Source organism: Aulostomus chinensis, chromosome 6 (assembly GCF_037954235.1).
Source record: "Aulostomus chinensis isolate RoL2024-O1b breed Wild chromosome 6, RoL_Achi_v1.0, whole genome shotgun sequence".
Classification (NCBI taxonomy): domain Eukaryota; kingdom Metazoa; phylum Chordata; class Actinopteri; order Syngnathiformes; family Aulostomidae; genus Aulostomus; species Aulostomus chinensis.
The window spans coordinates 6,257,591-6,275,962 of record NC_141325.1 but is presented as its reverse complement, the minus strand read 5'-3'; the positions used below and the strand labels follow the sequence as shown (position 1 = coordinate 6,275,962).

At 42.8% G+C, this 18,372-nt stretch overlaps 3 protein-coding genes across 4 annotated transcripts; all 3 read left to right on the top strand.

The window, feature by feature from the left end:
- The first annotated feature begins 920 nt into the window (after positions 1-920).
- Positions 921-6,713, top strand: slc2a11b (solute carrier family 2 member 11b). 2 transcript variants are annotated; one of them, XM_086205283.1, is made up of 13 exons: positions 2,248-2,360; positions 2,610-2,748; positions 2,822-2,920; positions 3,812-3,972; positions 4,112-4,236; positions 4,345-4,474; positions 4,581-4,729; positions 4,995-5,179; positions 5,265-5,375; positions 5,729-5,830; positions 5,912-5,987; positions 6,080-6,207; positions 6,321-6,713. In XM_086205283.1, exons 2-13 carry the CDS (start codon positions 2,677-2,679, stop codon positions 6,513-6,515), a joined length of 1,533 nt encoding a protein of 510 aa, XP_086061409.1. In that variant the 5' UTR covers positions 2,248-2,360; positions 2,610-2,676; the 3' UTR covers positions 6,516-6,713. The 2 variants fall into 2 exon arrangements, with proteins under 2 accessions (XP_086061410.1, XP_086061409.1); XM_086205284.1 differs by lacking the exons at positions 2,248-2,360; positions 2,610-2,748 and adding an exon at positions 921-1,120.
- Positions 6,714-7,074: 361 nt separating this feature from the next.
- Positions 7,075-13,098, top strand: rbm19 (RNA binding motif protein 19). The gene is made up of 24 exons (XM_086206063.1): positions 7,075-7,244; positions 7,338-7,520; positions 7,605-7,718; positions 7,811-7,852; positions 8,136-8,352; positions 8,469-8,749; positions 8,826-8,885; positions 8,982-9,060; positions 9,197-9,268; positions 9,509-9,715; positions 9,799-9,929; positions 10,041-10,168; positions 10,253-10,349; positions 10,447-10,557; positions 10,643-10,843; positions 10,930-10,993; positions 11,083-11,225; positions 11,316-11,376; positions 11,653-11,732; positions 11,817-11,872; positions 12,179-12,295; positions 12,383-12,488; positions 12,580-12,700; positions 12,792-13,098. The coding sequence occupies exons 1-24, from the start codon at positions 7,209-7,211 to the stop codon at positions 12,872-12,874; spliced, it is 2,790 nt and encodes a 929-aa protein (XP_086062189.1). The 5' UTR covers positions 7,075-7,208; the 3' UTR covers positions 12,875-13,098.
- A 90-nt stretch (positions 13,099-13,188) lies between these two features.
- Positions 13,189-18,299, top strand: plbd2 (phospholipase B domain containing 2). Its single transcript, XM_086206064.1, has 12 exons — positions 13,189-13,445; positions 14,267-14,360; positions 14,466-14,624; positions 14,726-14,826; positions 14,905-15,119; positions 15,446-15,540; positions 15,672-15,832; positions 16,145-16,240; positions 16,339-16,410; positions 16,490-16,642; positions 17,119-17,281; positions 17,383-18,299. Exons 1-12 carry the CDS (start codon positions 13,237-13,239, stop codon positions 17,551-17,553), a joined length of 1,689 nt encoding a protein of 562 aa, XP_086062190.1. The 5' UTR covers positions 13,189-13,236; the 3' UTR covers positions 17,554-18,299.
- Positions 18,300-18,372: the final 73 nt, after the last annotated feature.

Sequence of the window (18,372 nt, the reverse complement as noted above, 5' to 3'; positions counted from 1 at the left end):
CCAAATATGCCAGAATTTAGAGATCAAAACAATATAATAATAATAATAATAATAATAATAATAATAATAATAATAATAATAATAATAATAATAATAATAATAATAATAATAATAATAATAGTACTTAGGTCGAATCTCAACTGTCTGTTTATAAAGTATGTCCACTGTGTTTGCAGCCCAGGCCCACCATTTTGGAAACCAATACCAGGTGTTCTGTCTGAAATAACTTGACGGAACAATGTCAACATGAACAATTTCTGAGCAACTTGTTGCAAATTCATAAAAAATAGTTTATAAACCATGTGCACAGATTTCTGAACCGAGAATGGGGGCACAGATTGATACAGGAATCTGGATTTGTGTGTGCCATCGACCTCTGGGGTGGTCCTGTCTACATCACTGACCTCCAGGTCCTCCCCCTATGGTTGTCAGGTCATCTACCTGGTCTTCTTCCACAACCTGCTCAGCAAGTATAAATGTCCAGAACTCCAGAACTGTTCCATCCAGTAGCCTAGCTCCCAGGTCATGAACCTGATGTCCTGCTCCATCACCCTCCAGCCCCCTGGCCACCTACATGGAGTCTCCCATTTAATCCCTTTCCAGCCCCGGGACCTTCTGCCTGAGGTCCACAGATCCATGGACCCATCCTTCTGACACCACTCCAACTGTGTGTCTATTGCAGTTTTACTTGCTCTCGTGTGTGTTTTCCTGGTGTGTTCAGCTCGCCACCCGTCCATGCTGGATTCCCACTTGTTCATTTTTACAGTACTGCTACTGAATAAGAATACTGTGCCTGCATACTTTTCCTTTCCTGTGTCTGACACAAGTTTAGACTACAAAGGGTCAATCATGAATACTTGGGTCAGTAATCCCCCCCACCACCCCCATCCCGTCTCCACCATTCCCCAGGGACCAGCCGCAGCAGCAAGAATGTGGTGTGAGGAGTTAATGAGTCTCCCCCCCGGAGCTCTGATCATATGCTGACCCTTACAACAGGCAGCCATTATGTAAATCCTTCGGCTGGAGTGGAACATCCATTATAAATGCTTTATTCACACTCACTTGCACGGAAGCCTCCAAAATGAACCTCGAGGAGCGGCAGGGTGAATCAAAGAGGGAGGTAGGTTCAAATAGCTGCATTATATGGACCTGCCTTACAACTCCCGAATAAAAGTCTATCAACTCTTTAAATTTTTCTTTGGGGAGTTGCTGTTGTTTTTTGGGGTTGATTTTATGTAATTTCTCTCTTGATCCAATGACAACATTTCGTCTAGAAGTTACACATTTGGATCTCTTCAGGAGTGAATGGTTCAGACAACGACCCCCATTGTGTCGTTCACACCGTTTACACGAAACCGATTTGTGACACAAAATTTTGGTGTCACACGGTAATCGAATGATGCAAATCACCAAAACCAAGGGAGTGAGTTGTGTGTGTGTGTGTGTGTGTGTGTGTGGGGGAGTAACATCTGATATATACAGTGAGCTCTCTGTGTGTCAGTACATGTCTAACTACATACAGGACTACTACGAGATAATTGATCATAAGTGGCTGGAGGATGGAGAAGCCTTGTTCAGCATCCAGTAACACTGAGCCGCAGTGATTCAACAGTTCATCCATTAATTCGGCCTGTGTGTCCGGTTACTTTGGTTTGATTAATTCACGTCCTCACGCTGGCGAGATTCATCTTTCAGCATATCACCTCTCATCAGATACACAGACGGTATGGAGAGACCAGGAATAATGTTTATTGTTTATTTAGTATTCTTTATTGTGTTGGTCTATGTCGCTTATCCAATGGACCCGATTCTGACAAGAAAGCCGAATACAAATAAATATTTTTTTCAAGCAGTTGAAAAATAGATTTGCATCAACTTTATTGGCAAAGTAAGTTTACATAAGAGGGAATTTAATTCCTCTACATGTACATTTATATTTGGCATGGAGGAGCGTTATCAGTGTCGAATGCTGCAAAAGTGAAAAACTGATGAAGATCAATTATTCACGATGACTCAGGAAGGACAAGAAAAATGAAATTGCATGCCAACGGAAGACATGAACGAGTAGCTTTACAGAAACCATCGGCAATCAACAGATCGGAGGAGAACCTGGCACAAAGGTCACATTTAATTGATTATGACCACAACTGTCCTGGCCTGGGATGGCCAGCATGACTCACTTATCTGGGTGGAGGTCAGGACGGGAGGGTAGGAGGGGGTCACCACACCACCGTTTTCATTCTCAGCAGCACTGAAAAGTCACAGGTTCCTGAACTCGACGTGCATATGAACATACTTTTAATATATATGTTGCAACGCGAAACAAAAGAGCGTCGCTGCAGAAATTTTCCGCACAAAAAGTAAATATGATGAGGGGGGAAAAATATAGATGTTTTGGTGATGGAAGAGTTCACCGATGCCTCGTATTGATGCTTTAATCCCGTTTAGAAGATGATCATCCGTTAAAAAAAAACCCAGATAGTCACGCGTTTTATTTAGCTGCGGTTTCGTTGCGGTCCAACCACCGTGAAATCTCCATAAACATGAAATAATGCGAAGAATTTGAAAGCAGACGACTTCTCCTCAGGATGAAATCATTCTCTCCGCAGATGCGAGAACCAACCGCGTAGGTGAAACATGCGAACAATCGGATAAAAGTTTGGGTCGGAGACAAAAATGGCAAAAGAAAACATGGATGAATACGAACCTTTGCTTATTAAAGACAAACACAGGAAACGGGCGGAGAAGGTATGTTGACGAATGAGGACGTTTTACGAGCTGATTTTCATCTGACGATCAACCGCTTGTGTTTTGTCTTCAGTTTCCCAACAAATCTCTCCTCCTGGCCATGTTCGCTGCTTGTATAGGAGGAACCTTCCAGTACGGATACAACATCTCCATCATCAACGCTCCCACAGTGGTAATCATCTCCGAATGTTGTCTGATTTATTGAGTCAGTCTTAAATGTACAGGAATCTACTGAAGATGACGATGAGAAGCTCCGAATGATCAACACTCTCTAGTTCTTTGGAGTGGTGGGAGGTATTTTTTTTACTCCATTACCCAGTCTTGAGGTATCTGCACTTTGAGTATTTATTCCATGGTTGGACTCCTTCTCTATTTGGAAAGTGTGTTGTACTTTTTTTTTGCTGTGGTTATTTTACTGCATTTATCCGAACCCATCAGTTTCTGGCTAATTTGAGGACTAAAGATTGATGAGGGTGATGTAACTGTCAAATTTAAATATCTATATTTATTTTATTTACATGTATTTATTAAATAACTGTACCCTGGCACATTCGCACCTTAGGAGGGCTCACACACGGAACTGTCGGCATCCCTGCTAAACTATTTTATCTTTATTTACTATTTATTACTATTTGACATTTTGAGTAATGACATTAAAAGCTATTCTGAAGCCTTTATGAACACACACCACTTTTACACAACCTCCAGAAGTCAGTGGAATACTCAAATATCATTTTTAATGTTGACTTTCGCCATTGAACACTCTCTTGTACATCCCTGCTTTTACTGCTGTCGACTTTTGAATCGAGGGTTAATTTTTAAAAGTCCTGCTTAATCTGGATATTTCTACTTTGTAAAGGAAACTGTGTACTTCTTCCATCACTTGCTCTTTTAGAAAAATCACATTTTCATCTCGAATACACAACTGCATGTGTTTTTCAGTATTCTTTATGAGAATGTATCAATAAATCACTTTTTTTTGTATTTTTTTAAATCATCAATTTTTTTGTTCATTTGCTAAACATGCCCCCCCCCCCCCCCCCCCCCTCATATGCATCTGTAGTATGTGCAAAATTTCATCAACCAAACCTGGACGGACCGTTACCATGCAGACATCTCGGCAGAGGTTCTCACGCTGCTCTGGTCCACCACCGTGTCTATATTCACCATAGGAGGATTCATAGGATCTTCCATCGGCGGAACTCTGTCTGTAAAACTGGGGAGGTACAAACAAACAAAAAATACTTTTAACTATTTGATTTATTTGTTTTTTTTTTCAATTGTCATAATGAAATAGAGCTGATATCGATGTGTTTAAGTTGTTACAACAACTGATTCAAATGCATTTCACTGTTTTTTCCAGGAAAGGGACACTGCTAACCAACAATGTTTTGTCATTAATGGCTGCTCTGCTGATGGGTTTGAGTTACCCAACAGGAGTATTTGAGTTACTCATCATTGGACGACTTCTGACTGGACTAAATGCAGGTAAATTCTTACAAATACACTTTTACTCTCATTCATAAATCACTCTTTCATATTCTAGATTATCTTTCCCATTATGAGCCACACATTGTACTCATTTTATTTTTGTAGGAATCGGCCTTTGTGTTCAACCTCTCTATCTCGGGGAAATCGCTCCGACTCAGTTTCGTGGCTTCATGGGAATGGGGACCTCGATTTTCATCACTCTGGGGCTCCTGACAGGACAAGTGATTGGACTCAAGTAATCATAAAACATCTTCAAATCACAAGAATGTAGACCTGGAATGTTTTCTTCAAAGCTCTCCTGTGGTGTCTCGTGTAAACTCGAACTCTGTCTGATGAAACAGAGAGTTACTGGGGAGAGAAGATTTCTGGCCCCTTCTCCTCTCCACCACGTGCATCCCAGCAGTCCTGCAGCTACTGATCCTCCCTTGGTTCCCGGAGAGCCCGCGCTACCTTCTCATTGACAAAGGAGATGATGAGGGATGTAAAAAAGGTAAAGTGACGACTGTGTCACGTGTTGGCCAATTTACACCCCTTGTGAGTCTTCCTGAAAAGATTGATTTTGCGCACAGGATTGATAAACGTTGATGGTTGTCTTTATCACCGGTGGACAACCATGTCATCACATTCTGGAAAATCTTATGATTGAATTCTCAAAAAAAAAAAACTACAACAAAACAAGGCCCTGTTGCCTGATCAGGTGAGAGTGGTGCATGTCGAAGATGACCATCAAAAGTCATGTGTTTCCTGTCCTCCAGCCCTGAAGCAGCTGCATGGAGTGAACTGTGACAATGAACGCGAGGACATCGAGAAGGAGAGGAACAACTTGGCCAGTTTCAAAGCCAAAAAACCCTGGGAGCTTTTCGGTGATCGCAGTTTACGCTGGCAGCTTCTCACCATCCTGCTTCTCAACGCATCTCAGCAGCTGAACGGGATCAACGCTGTACGATGACGCTCAAAATGTCAGACAAGAAACAGAACCGTTTGGATGCACGCGTTTTTACTTTCTCCTCTACGTTCTGTTGAAGATTTATTTCTACACAGATTATGTGTTCAGACAAGCGGGAATTCCAGATGATAAAATTCCATATGCAGCTGTTGGCACCGGAGCCTGTGAATGCATCACTGCTTTAACGTGTGTAAGTAGAGTTTTCACGAGATGTGTTTGATGCCTCCCAGCAGACACGCTTGTGATGTTCCCTCATGATACAACAAGGCGAGTTATAAGACGCAACACAAGACGCAAGCCTTTGCGTGCTGGATTTACTTTTTTTTTTACGTTAGCATAAACCAGAAGTTGAATAAAATAGAATATTTATTCAGTGAAGTGGAAAATTGCCTTTGATTCACCGAATCAACAAAGCATGAATGAAATATTGTTGAACATTTGACAGAGCTAACTTGACAACATCTTAGGAAAGGTCGGCCTGCGACTGAGAGGAAGTGTTGTTCTGGAGGCTGGTGGTCTTGTGATGTGCTATGTGTCTCACAGGGGTTGCTCATCGAAAGTCTGGGAAGGAAAGTACTCATCACCGGGGGATATACCCTGATGAGTATCTGCTGCATTTTATTCACGCTCACCATCACTTTTCAGGTACTTGAAACACAAAACAGTAAACTATTAAAGTATAAGTAGGACATTCCAGTGTTAACATTTCCCCTCTCTCTCTCTCAGCATGCCAGTCCGGTTCTACCATACTTGAGCATGATGTGTATTTTTGCTTTCATCCTGAGTTTTGGATTAGGACCAGGTAGCTAACCAAACGGTTCTTTTAGATCCTCGTCCGTTGCTGTTACACGGCCGTTATCAGCTGACTGTGGTGCCTTTCCCTCCTCTCTGAAGGTGGTGTGACTAACATCTTGACCATGGAGCTGTTCACACAAACCACACGGCCGGCGGCGTACATAGTCGCAGGGTCGGTTAACTGGCTCAGCTTCTTCTTCATCAGCATGGTCTTCCCTTTTATTGTGGTAAGTGGACAAAATGAGGGTCAACTGATGCAATAATTGGAATGATTTTCAAAGACAGATGATGTAGAAGCAACATTGTAAAGTTTCAGTTGGTGTTACTTCTATTTGCACAGCTCGGACTGCAGCAGTACTGTTTCCTTGTCTTCTTGGCCATCTGCTCTCTGGTCGCTGTTTACATAATGCTTGTTGTTCCTGAAACCAAGAACAAAGCTTTCCTGGAAATCCAGGATGAATTCAGGTCTGCCAACAACAGAAAAGGCCGCGGTGCTGACGGCTCAGGCACAACACTGCTGTCCACCCCCATATGAAGCCGGACTCAGGAGTCAAGCAATTCAAAGCTTTATTTTTTTTCATGTTTCATAAATGACGGCATTTAAAAAAATGTCATGGATGTGTCAGTTGGTTAATATATCTCATGTATGTATTCTTACAATACCTACATAATTGTAGACATCAAAATAACTTCAATGTCATATTTTTTATATGATAATTTTGTTCAACTGATTTTTGCCAATAAAATTATTTCATCAAAAGTGTTGGTGACAAATGCAAATCACTGCGTGATTGCATGCATGAGGGGACTCAAGGCCGCAGAGACATTTCCTGTACTCAGTGTGATGGAAAGAATATTACCGTAGACTCTGTATGAGAGGTGATCATAAATATGACTCACAATATGCAAATGAAATGTAAAATGACCACTCCCACTAAAAATCACAAGTCCTGCTGGATAACATATACAATATGTATATCATAATCTATCTATCTATGTAAAACTCAGAGCCCAGACTTCTTCAGTATTTAACTGCTCCGACCTCCAGTCCAGCAGATGGTAGTAATACAAACTGATTCAGCTAAAGACAGAATACCCGGAGAAAAAAGCGCAGAAGAAGAAGAAGAAGAAGTCAACATGGCGACGTAGAGGACCGTCCACGCTCGTTTGTTGACAATAATCTACACTTCAAATTAAAGCGACATTTTGGAATATTGTTACAAAAACTATGTCGAGACTCATCGTTAAAAACCTCCCTAACGGGGTAAGTAACCATCCCGGGTTTAAGCAGGAACGTGACACGATGCTTTTTATTCCAGGCCGCTTGCAAAGAACGAACCTGTGTTACTTCCTCCAGATGAGGGAGGAGAGGTTCCGATCCATGTTTGCCGCCTTCGGTACCGTGACTGACTGCTCCCTGAAGTTCACCAAGGAAGGGAAGTTCCGCAAGTTTGGCTTCGTTGGATTCAAAACGGAGGAAGACGCGAATAAGGCGCTGAAACATTTCAACAAGAGTTTCGTGGACACGTCCAGGGTGACGGTACGGTGTCGCGGCTTCCCCTCTAGTTGCTGTAGTTGTCACTGTTGCTTTTCCAGCGAGTGAACCCATGTGTGACCCATGTAGGTGGAGATGTGCAAGGCTTTTGGAGACCCGGCGAAAGCAAAAGCCTGGAGCAAACACACGCAGAGTTCCGGCCCGGACAAACCCTCCGCTCCCGCTGACACTGACAACAGAAAGGTAGTTCCAGAACGCATCCGTAATGTTCTGGGACGTATTTATGTCATTACTCAGGATTATATTGTGTGTATTTGTGTTGCTTCTGCTTTCAGGAAAAGAAACAGAAAAAGAAAGCTATCGGGACGCTAGGAGATGTGAGTCCATGTGTCTGGTTGACTTTTCTGTGTCAGATATTGTGAATGGACCAGAGTCAAACCAGCTCTTCTACTATATTAGCATAGCAGCAGTATCTGACCACTCAACCATACTTTTAATTTGACAGTTATCCCAGACTACACAATTCTCTTATTTGTTACTTTACATCTACATTTTGACTCCCATGAATTCCTGCTGTAACCTCATTAAGTCTTCCTGTTAACTCTGTGTGTGTGTGTGTGTGTGTGTGTGTGTGTGCGCGCGCACGAACGCACTTGTCAGCTGGAGGAGGATCAGGGATTCAAGGAGTTTCTGTCAGTGCATCAGAATCGCAGCCAAGCGCCAACATGGGCGAACGACACGGTGCAGCGGCCAGCCATCAACAGTGACACCGCCGGTGGACGGTCAAAGAGCAAGAAGAAGCCGGCTGCAGATGATTATCTCAACTTTGATTCTGAGTCAGAGGATGAAGAAGAGGAGTATGATGAGGAAGATGAAGGTTGGTTACGCCTGGCAGTTTTTAATTCTTGACCAAGGTGAAATGGAGTTCAGCTCCGGCTATCAGGACCAGCTGTCATTTGGGATCCTGAAATCCTGGTGTGTTGTTTACTCCAGGTGCCTCTAAAGAAGCTCCCCAGTCTGACATGTCAGATATGGATTACCTACGTTCAAAGGTGGCACAGACTGGAGACACCATGGAGGAGGATGATGATGAAGAAGAGCAGGGAGATGAGGATGATGAAGAGGAGGGAGATGAAGATGATGAAGAAGAGGGAGATGAAGATGCTGGCAGCAACCACGAGAGCGGCGAAAGAGAAATCACTCAAAAGAAAAAAGCCTCAGAGGTGTCAGAGTTTAAGAAGCAGGGCAAAGCAAAGAAAAGCACCAAGCAGGAGGTGACTGATGATGGGAAACATCACCTGGGTCGTTTCCAGCCTGCTGCCATTTAACTTCCCCGTCTATCTGTTCCAGAACGAGCCGGCGACGGAGTTCACAGTGAAGCTGAGAGGAGCCCCGTTCACAGTGAAAGAGGTAAATTCCCGGGAGCTTCTGAGTGGCAGTGTTATTTAAGATTTTCCAATTTAACCCACATGAATGACCTATCATGTTGTTGGCTGTTATTAAAAGCAACAAATTCGAGAGTTCATGACCCCACTGAAGCCAGCTGCCATCAGGATTGGGAAAAATGAAAGTGGCAACAGAACAGGTGTGTAAATGGAAGTGTTTTTGAATAAATTCACACAATTTTTTTGCACTGTTTCTGTTGAGTTGAGTGCACAGCATCACCCACGTGTCTGTAGAGACTCTTACTCAGGACCGACGGCATCTGATGTGTGTTTCAGGTTACGTGTATGTGGATCTGCACTCGGCAGAAGAGGTGGAAAAGGCCCTGAAGAAGAATAAAGATTATATTGGTGGGAAATACGTCTGATTCTTATTTTACATCCTATTTTTTGAGTTTGACTGTGAATTTCACCTTATTGTTTAACTTCTGGCTGCCACCCTTGCTGTTTTAGCTTCCTTTTCCTCTTCAGAGTGGAATCAAGGGTGTAAAGGTGTTGTAGCTTGTACAGATTGTAAAGCCCCTTAGGCAAACTGTGATTTTAAACATAAATAAGCTCTGACTGTATGTATATCCTGTTTGCGCTTTTTAGGAGGGCGATATATCGAGGTGTTCCGTGTGGATTCCTCAGGACGAAGCAAGAAAGACCAGACTGACAAAAAAATTGACAGGAACTTCACCAGGAAGCTCAGAGAAGACGAGGAGGAGGAAGACGTTGCAGAGTCCGGCCGACTCTTCGTCAGAAACCTCCCTTACACTTGCACCGAGGAGGAGATCAGGGATTTATTTTCTAAACACGGTGCGTTCAGTAATTGGTGTATACAACCACACAAATAACAGCAAAAGTCTTCACCTGCAAAAACAAACTGACTCTCACCACAGGTCCTTTATCTGAGGTGCTCTTCCCCATCGACAGTCTGACAAAGAAACCCAAAGGCTTTGCTTTCATCACGTACATGATTCCGGAGAACGCTGTGACAGCTCTGGCTCAGCTGGACGGACACATATTTCAGGTGCGGCCGATGTTTGAGACAATGCTAATAAAGTTCAGCCCGTTGTTCATATTAAAGGCTAGAGTGCCCGTGAAAGCAGGCTGGAAGATTTGATTTTTGGCGTTGTTTTAGGGAAGGATGCTACACCTGCTTCCCTCCACTGTGAAGAAGGAAAATACTGAACCCTCAGAAGCTGCTGGTCCCGGTTCTTCATCTTATAAACGACAAAAAGATGCTAAAAATAAAGCTTTGAGTTCAAGGTGTGCAAAGTGATGTTAATTCTCAGCCGCCATGTTTGTAATTCTGTCTGAATTGGTTGATTATTTTCTTTTGTTTCTCTGTAGCTCGCACAACTGGAACACCTTGTTTTTGGGCACCAGTGCCGTGGCAGATGCCATCGCTGAAAAGTACAACACCACAAAAAGCCGAGTCTTAGACCATGTAACGCGTCATCCTGTTTTTCTTAAATTGTTCTCATCAGTCGCAGCATGTGAATCATTGTTGATATTGATCAGTATTTGATTTGTTACTCCTGCAGGAGTCTAAGGGAAGCGTTGCAGTGAGGATGGCTCTAGGAGAGACCCAGATTGTCCAGGAGACCCGACAGTTCCTGCTGGACAATGGTGTCAGTCTAGATTCCTTCAGTCAGGTATGTCTGGAACTGTTTCCAAACCTCTCTCATCTAGTTTCATGACATCACAGTTGACTCCTTTTATGTGGCTGCTGGTGTGCAGGCAGCAGCAGGGAGGAGCACTAGCGTGATCTTGGTGAAGAACCTCCCGGCTGGAGTGGAGGTGTCAGAGCTGGAGGAGATTTTCTCCCTTCATGGCTCTTTGGGGCGGGTGCTGCTGCCACCGTCTGGGCTCACCGCCATCATCGAGTTCCTGGAGTCGACAGAAGCCAAGCGAGCCTTCACTAGACTGGCCTACACCAAGGTGTGCTTGACCTCTCGTCAGGAAAATCTATTCATTTGACATGAAAGTGCTCGCTCTTAATCTCCTCTTATCTCTCATCGCTGCAGTTCCATCATGTCCCGCTGTACTTGGAGTGGGCGCCTGTAGGGGTGTTTGTAGCTGCCAAACCAGGTAAGATCCAGCAAAAACTCAGAGACCCATGTGGTTTGAGTATGTCTATAAAGGATAATAAAAAAAACCAAAAATATGTCGAAACAAAGTATCAGAAAAAGTGGAGGGAGTGAAAGAGGAGAAGGTGGAGGAAGATGAAGAAGAAGAGGAGGAGGAGGAGGATTCTGCCCCAGGTTCTACTCTTTTCATCAAGAATCTAAATTTCATCACGACAGAGGAGAAACTACAGGAGGTTGGTCGAGTCAGATTATTACACTGAATAAACCCTAAAGTCATTGATCTGCTTTTAAATATGCCTCTCTTTTTTTTTCTTCATTTCCAGACTTTCTCCAAATGTGGCAAAGTCAAGTCTTGCACAGTCTCCAAGAAAAAAGATAAGACAGGTATTGAAACATTAAAACATGGATCTCCCTCACGTGAGAACTGAGGTACACTCGCCCCAGATGTCACGTCTTTGTTGAAGATGCATTTTTGATTGGTTTTGATTGATTTTCTCATTGAAGTTTCTCCTTCATGATGACAAAATATTTCACTCTAGCAAGATTACCTGGTGGTTATAACATTGTTTTTATGCAGACAGAAGGTTATGAATATATTTGGTTACGTTGAATTCAATTTGAAAGGAATATTTCCTCTAACGTAGTTGCTGCGTCTTGCAGGCAAGCTGCTGTCTATGGGCTACGGCTTTGTTCAGTACCAGACAGCTGAGGCGGCACAGAAGGCCCTGCGGCAGCTACAGGTGAGGATCCAACTCTCTTGTTACTGTCACAAACAGCCTCGTTCCTTGGTCACATGATTTATTTCTCTGTCACACCTCCACCAGCACTGTACTGTAGACGATCACCAGCTGGAGTTGAAGATCTCACAAAAAGCCACGAGGTAAGATTCACTTAGGAGGGGAGACCAAATTAGGCATATTGAGTTTCAACATTTGCAACAGGATGTGTCATTATATGAAAAAGTATTACATAATTAATCAGTAGAAGGGTTTATAAAGGAAGGTTTGAGTCATCGTCACAGTTGCAATAAAGTATTGCGTAAATCGGCTGTGAGGAAACTGCTGTAGACTTCAATGGAACTGTGCAACTGGATGACATAGCCATGAAAATTAATGCAATTGATGAAGATGTTTTTAATAATACGAATGCTCCACCAATAGTTCTGTTCTTTTTTTCTTGTATGCAGAAATACTGAAGTGTCGCACAAGAAGAAGCAAACGGAGAAGAAGCAGACGGGATCCAAGATCCTCGTGCGCAATGTCCCGTTCCAAGCTTCCGTCAAGGAAATTCGTGAACTTTTCTGGTAACAGTCACACAGCTACATCACCTTAACCATGCGGAGAAAACGGGGAGTGAGTTGTTATCTTGATGATCTGATTTCTCTCTTCAGTACCTTTGGAGAGCTGAAGACGGTCCGCCTTCCAAAGAAAGCTGCAGGTACAGGGAAACACAGAGGTTTTGGCTTCATTGACTTCATCACCAAACAGGACGCCAAGGTTTGCAAGTCTTCGTGTCTTTAGGTCATCTTGTGTCCTATCGTGATACAAGTGATAGATAATAAACGATATATCCCGGTTTTCACTGCAGAAAGCGTTTGCTGCACTGTGCCACAGCACACATCTGTACGGGAGACGTCTTGTTCTGGAGTGGGCCGATGCTGAGGAAACGGTGGAGACTCTGAGACGTAAAACAGCAGAGCATTTTCACGGTAAGTCTACACCAACATTCAAACAGTTTTACATGGAATCCAAACTCTCAGATTGTGAATAAATTCCTATCTTATCCATTGTTTGTGTCAGTGGCCTCCAAAAAGCAACGAAAGGCAGAAGTGCTGGAGGAAATTATGGAGAAGATGGAGACAGTCGGGGAGGCAGAGGACTGAGGTTGTCCACAGGGAGGCCTCAACAACACTTGGAGCAGCATTTCCTTTGGGAACAGGACTGTGAACTTAATATGGAGTGAGACAGATTGTGCAGAAGGAGCAATTTGAAACTCATTCGTCTGTTCGTCAATGTTTTGTGACATTTTAATTGAGAAACTTGATGTTTTTTGTAAATTATTGCAAAAAAAAATGAGAACTTTTTTTTATATAAAGTGTATTTCGCGATTTAAAACTTTTTGTGCTTGTTTGTGTGTGTGGACGGGGCGAATTTAGCACTTCAACCGCAGTAATGTAGTTTTATTTTGAAAGTTCGTGTCCGACCGCGGTCAGATGACGCTGTCATATGACTTGTTCGTTTAAACATGGCGTTCAAGCCCGGAGATATGTCTGTTTATAGTAGATTTACCATTGTTTTTGCAATTTTAAACGTTTTAAACCATTGTTGGTTGGTTGGAGCTGAGATAAGGACAGCTGTGATTGACAAAGACACCGGACAGCTGTCGGTCGTGGACGGATATCGAAGCGACTTCGTGGCCTGGGCGAACTTTACCGACGACATTCAGACTTCAGGGTGAGAGATTTCAGGCTCTAGATCCAGCTATCAAATTCACCATTAACGTAAGAAAGACAGAAAATTCCCCTTGTAAAGAAGAAACGAATCTTTTTTTAAGGGAAGAAAAAAATTAAGAATTAACAATGTCGGAACAGACCAACGGACCCATTCACATTTCTTTTAATATGAATATTCATATGTGTGTCTATATATGGGACCATAATTTGATAGGAATATTATCAAAATGCATTAAAGTATTCTTGAGTCTAGCCATTGAGACTCTGCACCAGTAAGGAAAAGATTTACTCGAATACTAAATCTTTTGGGAAGTAGGATCGTGTACCAATAGAACTCGCCCCCTGTTGGCCTTTGGGAAGAATTCAGGTCAATGGAACTCCAACATGGGGTTCACCAACCAGACCCCAGGGCTGATACCAGGGAGCAGTCAGAGCTTTCGGATCGATAGATGAAGCTGCTGTGGAGCCTGCAGGCTGTCTAATGGTCAGCAGGGGAAGATATGTGTGGTTGCAAAATGAACAGACGTGACCTTTCACCTGGTAAATTGCTTCCTTTGTTACAAAGTTATCTGTCAGTGTGTGTTTTCCAACAATGCTCACATTAACATTTGGTAAAGGGGGAAGTGAGAACTTGCACAACTCACATGGAGAAGAACAAGCACTCCACTTGAGACAGTTAGGAGAAATTCAAGTGTTTGTTAGTCACATGTGGAATCTTTAATTTTGGATTCAGCCTCTGACATCGCCTCTGCTGAGAAATGTACAATGTACTTTTCTGAGGGTGTAAATATTTTCCTTTTCTTGTGAACTACGTCTTTCCAGCTGGTCATTCTTGGAGATCACCACCAGCAGTCGGTACAATGACAGCATCCAGGCGTATGCTGCTGGTGCAGTGGAGGCTGCAGTCACGTCCCAGGTCGGCCTCCGCCACCATTGTCTAGGCTGTCTTCTACGTAACGTTTTGAAACATTTTATTTCGGTACTCCTCAGTTCATCAAAAAGCTTTATGTGCATGTTCTAGCTCATCTACAAGCACTGGATGAACACACTGATGGAATACTGTGGGCCCTTCACGACTGAATCTGGCTACTGTGAACGTCTCAAGAGATTCATTGCAACCAATCTGCAGTGGGTTCAGGAACAAATGGAGAAGCAGCCAAATTCACCCTACTGGTACCAGGTGCTCAACATGTTCTAATTGTTAAAGGAGGAAAGCCCAAAGCGTAGATATTATTGTTAATAAAGCCCCGGAAGTTAACATGCATTTCTTTCACATATCAGGTGAAGCTGGCGCTGCTGCAGCTGAAAGGTCTGGAGGACAGTTACAACGATGAACTGTCATTTCCAACTGGCCCGTTCTCCCTCAACCCGTTTGGCTTCCTGTAAGGAGACATGCCCATCTATTGTTGATCTCCTCAATGTTCCCCAGATGACTTTTCCTTTGTACTCCTTCCAACCAGACTGTTCCAAATGGGGGGAGACCTGGAGGACTTGGAATCAGCTCTGAATAAGTCAGGCCAGATTCGGCCCCTCGGCTCTGGCTCCTGCTCGGCTCTCATTAAGCTGCTGCCAAACAATAAGGAGCTGCTGGTGTCACATGATACCTGGAACAACTACCAGTCCATGCTACGCATCATGAAGAAGTACACCTTTGCCTTCAAAGTTTCTCCTTTAGGTAATTTACTCATGCAAGTGAGACTCCTGTACATCGCTGCCCTGGTTCTCCTTAAATGTTTTACACTTGGCTTCGTTCATTCAGGTCGCGTAGAAGAGATCTGAAGAGACCCGTAAACAGATCTCTTCCATGTGACCTGTTGTCTTTCAATTTTGACATGAAAATCTTTGTAATCAATGTTAAAAAAAAAACCTTTGTAAACTTCATATTTCAAGATAAAAGAGCGCAATGGTTCAAGGGGAATAGAATGTATTGATTAGATATTATTAATTCATAAATGTCTTCAGAAATATGGATATAACAAGATGATGTCCTCTACCTTTCAGACAGTGTGTTTCTCCCTGGAGGCACACAAGCATTCTCATCGTACCCTGGTTCTATCTTCTCTGGAGATGACTTCTACATCCTGAGTAGCGGCTTGGTAAGATGTCTGTACCTTACATGATAGACTTGCAAAATAAGATATTCATGTAAATGTGTTGCTTTTTAGTTATTGAACACGTGTAGTTTTAATAAATGCTTCTGTGCGATTAATCTGTCTCGTGCCTACAGGTTACCCTGGAAACTACCATTGGCAACAGCAACCCTGCTCTCTGGAAGTTTGTCCAGCCCACAGGTGCAGTCATGGAATGGCTGAGGAACATTGTGGCTAATCGACTGGCGGTTACTGCAAAGGGGTGGGCGGAGATATTCAGCGAGTACAACAGTGGAACGTGAGTTTGACACATCAGAAGGGAAATGATCCGTTATTAACATTATCGTCTCTTAGTCCAGATGTGCATTCTAGTTGAGATCCTGGCTCAGTGGAGTCCTGTCCAATGCCCAGTGTTCCCCCTGATTGATCATGAGTTTCTGTGACCTTTGGATTTCGCGGCATGAAGGGAGCAGGAAGAGGCCGTTTATAATCAGCAGTCACATGAATTCATCTGGCTTTTTGTGTGTTGTAAATGCATGAATCTGTCATTTCAACTGTCCAATAAAGGCCGTAGGATTGAGGTTCTGTGTTCATTTTGGACTTTTTTTAGGTACAACAACCAGTGGATGATTGTCGACTACAACCATTTCACTCCAGGCAAGACTGACATCAGTGAGGAGCTCTTTGTCGTGTTGGAGCAGATTCCGTATGTCTTAACACTCAATCTTTCATCAACAGAGGACATGATTCTAACCTTTCTATCAAGTAAAGATTTCTTATCTTCTAATTCTTCCAATGCTGCAGTGGAAAAGTAGTCTTTGCCGACAAAACTCAGGAGCTGCTGAAGAAAGGGTACTGGGCAAGTTACAACATACCGTACGTATCCAGGGTGGAAATTTAAACATGTACTGTGGATTCCACATGTTCTAATGGAGCTGTATTCATTCTCGAGTAGATACTATGTGGAAATATTCAATGCCAGTGGCTGCAATGAGTTGGTGGAGAAGTTTGGCCCGTGGTTCTCTCTAGACCAGAATCCCCGGGCTCAGATATTCAAGAGAGACCAGGCAGCTGTCACTGATGTGGCCTCAATGGTGCGTCTCATGAGGTAAAGTCTCCGTGTTGGGTATGGCTGAAACAACACTGCACCTAAAAAGTGTAGCTTTCCTTTCATGCGCTCACAAATAGGTGACACTTGAGCTCATAAAGATACTTTTCCCCTCCTGCATTACGTGTTTGTGTCTCCAGAATGCAGAAGGAGCCAGCCATGTTAATTTAGCTTGACGCTAATGGCTAGCAACTGTAAAACTGTTGGAAAAAAATGGCCATTTACAAACTCTTGAGCGCATCGTCCTCTATATTCCAATAGAGTTTGTGAGTTTAGCTGCTCTTATCCACCATTTGCTGTGAGCTTCAAGCTAAATGCTAAATATACATCTTTGGTGCTTGCTGCATGCTGGACTCAGAAAGTAGTAATGCAGGAAAATGTTTGTGAAATGCTTTAATATAAACCTGCTCCTGTCATGTGCTGTCCTCATCATACAAATTTCTCGCCTTACAACTAACCGAAGTTTCTCTCCATAGGTATAATAACTTTAAGGAAGACCCGTTGTCCCGGTGTGAAGGCTGTAATCCACCTGCCAATGGTGAGAACGCTATCTCAGCCCGCTCAGACCTGAACCCAGCTAATGGCACATACCCATTCGGTGCCTTAAAACAAAGATCACATGGAGGAACAGACATGAAGGTGTTTATCTTTTTCATTTATTTCTATCTATTAGTCTTGTCAGAATTAAAGGAAACTGACATTTAAGAGGCGATAAACCAACTCTAATACATTGTGTGCAGATGACCTCCTACGGGATGTTTCGTCAGTATGGTATGCAGGCAGTGAGTGGACCCACATGGGACCAGCTGCCACCCTTCCAGTGGAGCACATCTCCTTTCAAAGACCTGATCCACATGGGCCACCCGGATTCTTGGGACTTTAAGCCTATAAAAGTCACCTGGGCTTCTTGAATTCTACACACAAGTGATGAATATAAGGGAAGTGTGGTGGGCGTCATAACAAAGGGAAATGGTGCTGTAACTCATCAAGAGCACAGGATGGGTTCAGGATTGTCAGGAGTACCGGTCGTGATATTCAGGAGGGCTGCATTTCTGTAATTGCACTAGATGCATAAAAACGCACAGATGATTACATCAGACTTTGAATTTGAGGCAAAATAACTTCAGATCTTGGTGTGTAAAATGACATTTTTTGATTTTACTCTATTTTTTTAGTTTTGCTTCAAATGTATGATTTTCTATTAATCCCAATTTTATTGAATTGTGACAGTTTATTGAGTTGGTGGAGACCCGCCACAGGATATCACCGTTTGAGAAGCAATATGTATGAATGTCGGCAAGACACATTTTCTGACTTGCACCACAGTGATTTCCTTTCTGATTTTCTTTCTTGATAATGAGCTAAACAATAATACAAATGAGGAATTTATGTTTTAAATATAGTTCCTACATTATCCTACATCAGATATTGTACTGGTTATCATTGCCTTTGAAAAACTTGATAAGAATGCACTATTCTATTTTCATACCTAGCTAATGACATTATCTGGTATGAAACAATATATTCATGCACACTAAACACACGAGACACAGCCTTACCAACCTAGATTTGTGACTAACATGAATGAACTGTAAATGAATATGTAAATATCATGATTATAATAAAACAGACCGGATTCATTGTCTAAGTATGTGTTGCACAATTTGTAAATAAAAGGAATGACCATGATTCATAAGGGGGGAAAGGGAAATCATGAATTTTACTGTCTT

What these genes read in the sequence shown, in the direction of transcription:
- plbd2 (XM_086206064.1), top strand. Translation starts at nt 13,237, where the DNA reads ATGGCGTTCAAGCCCGGAGATATGTCTGTTTATAGTAGATTTACCATT. An exon ending in ATTCACCCTACTGGTACCAG is followed by an intron (nt 14,625 to 14,725) that starts GTGCTCAACATG and finishes TTCACATATCAG; the next exon opens with GTGAAGCTGGCGCTGCTGCA. An exon ending in ACATCCTGAGTAGCGGCTTG is followed by an intron (nt 15,541 to 15,671) that starts GTAAGATGTCTG and finishes TCGTGCCTACAG; the next exon opens with GTTACCCTGGAAACTACCAT.
- slc2a11b (XM_086205283.1), top strand. Translation starts at nt 2,677, where the DNA reads ATGGCAAAAGAAAACATGGATGAATACGAACCTTTGCTTATTAAAGAC. An exon ending in TCATCAACGCTCCCACAGTG is followed by an intron (nt 2,921 to 3,811) that starts GTAATCATCTCC and finishes ATGCATCTGTAG; the next exon opens with TATGTGCAAAATTTCATCAA. An exon ending in GCATCACTGCTTTAACGTGT is followed by an intron (nt 5,376 to 5,728) that starts GTAAGTAGAGTT and finishes TGTGTCTCACAG; the next exon opens with GGGTTGCTCATCGAAAGTCT.
- rbm19 (XM_086206063.1), top strand. Translation starts at nt 7,209, where the DNA reads ATGTCGAGACTCATCGTTAAAAACCTCCCTAACGGG. An exon ending in TGAAAGTGGCAACAGAACAG is followed by an intron (nt 9,061 to 9,196) that starts GTGTGTAAATGG and finishes TGTGTGTTTCAG; the next exon opens with GTTACGTGTATGTGGATCTG. An exon ending in GTTTGTAGCTGCCAAACCAG is followed by an intron (nt 10,994 to 11,082) that starts GTAAGATCCAGC and finishes GTCGAAACAAAG; the next exon opens with TATCAGAAAAAGTGGAGGGA.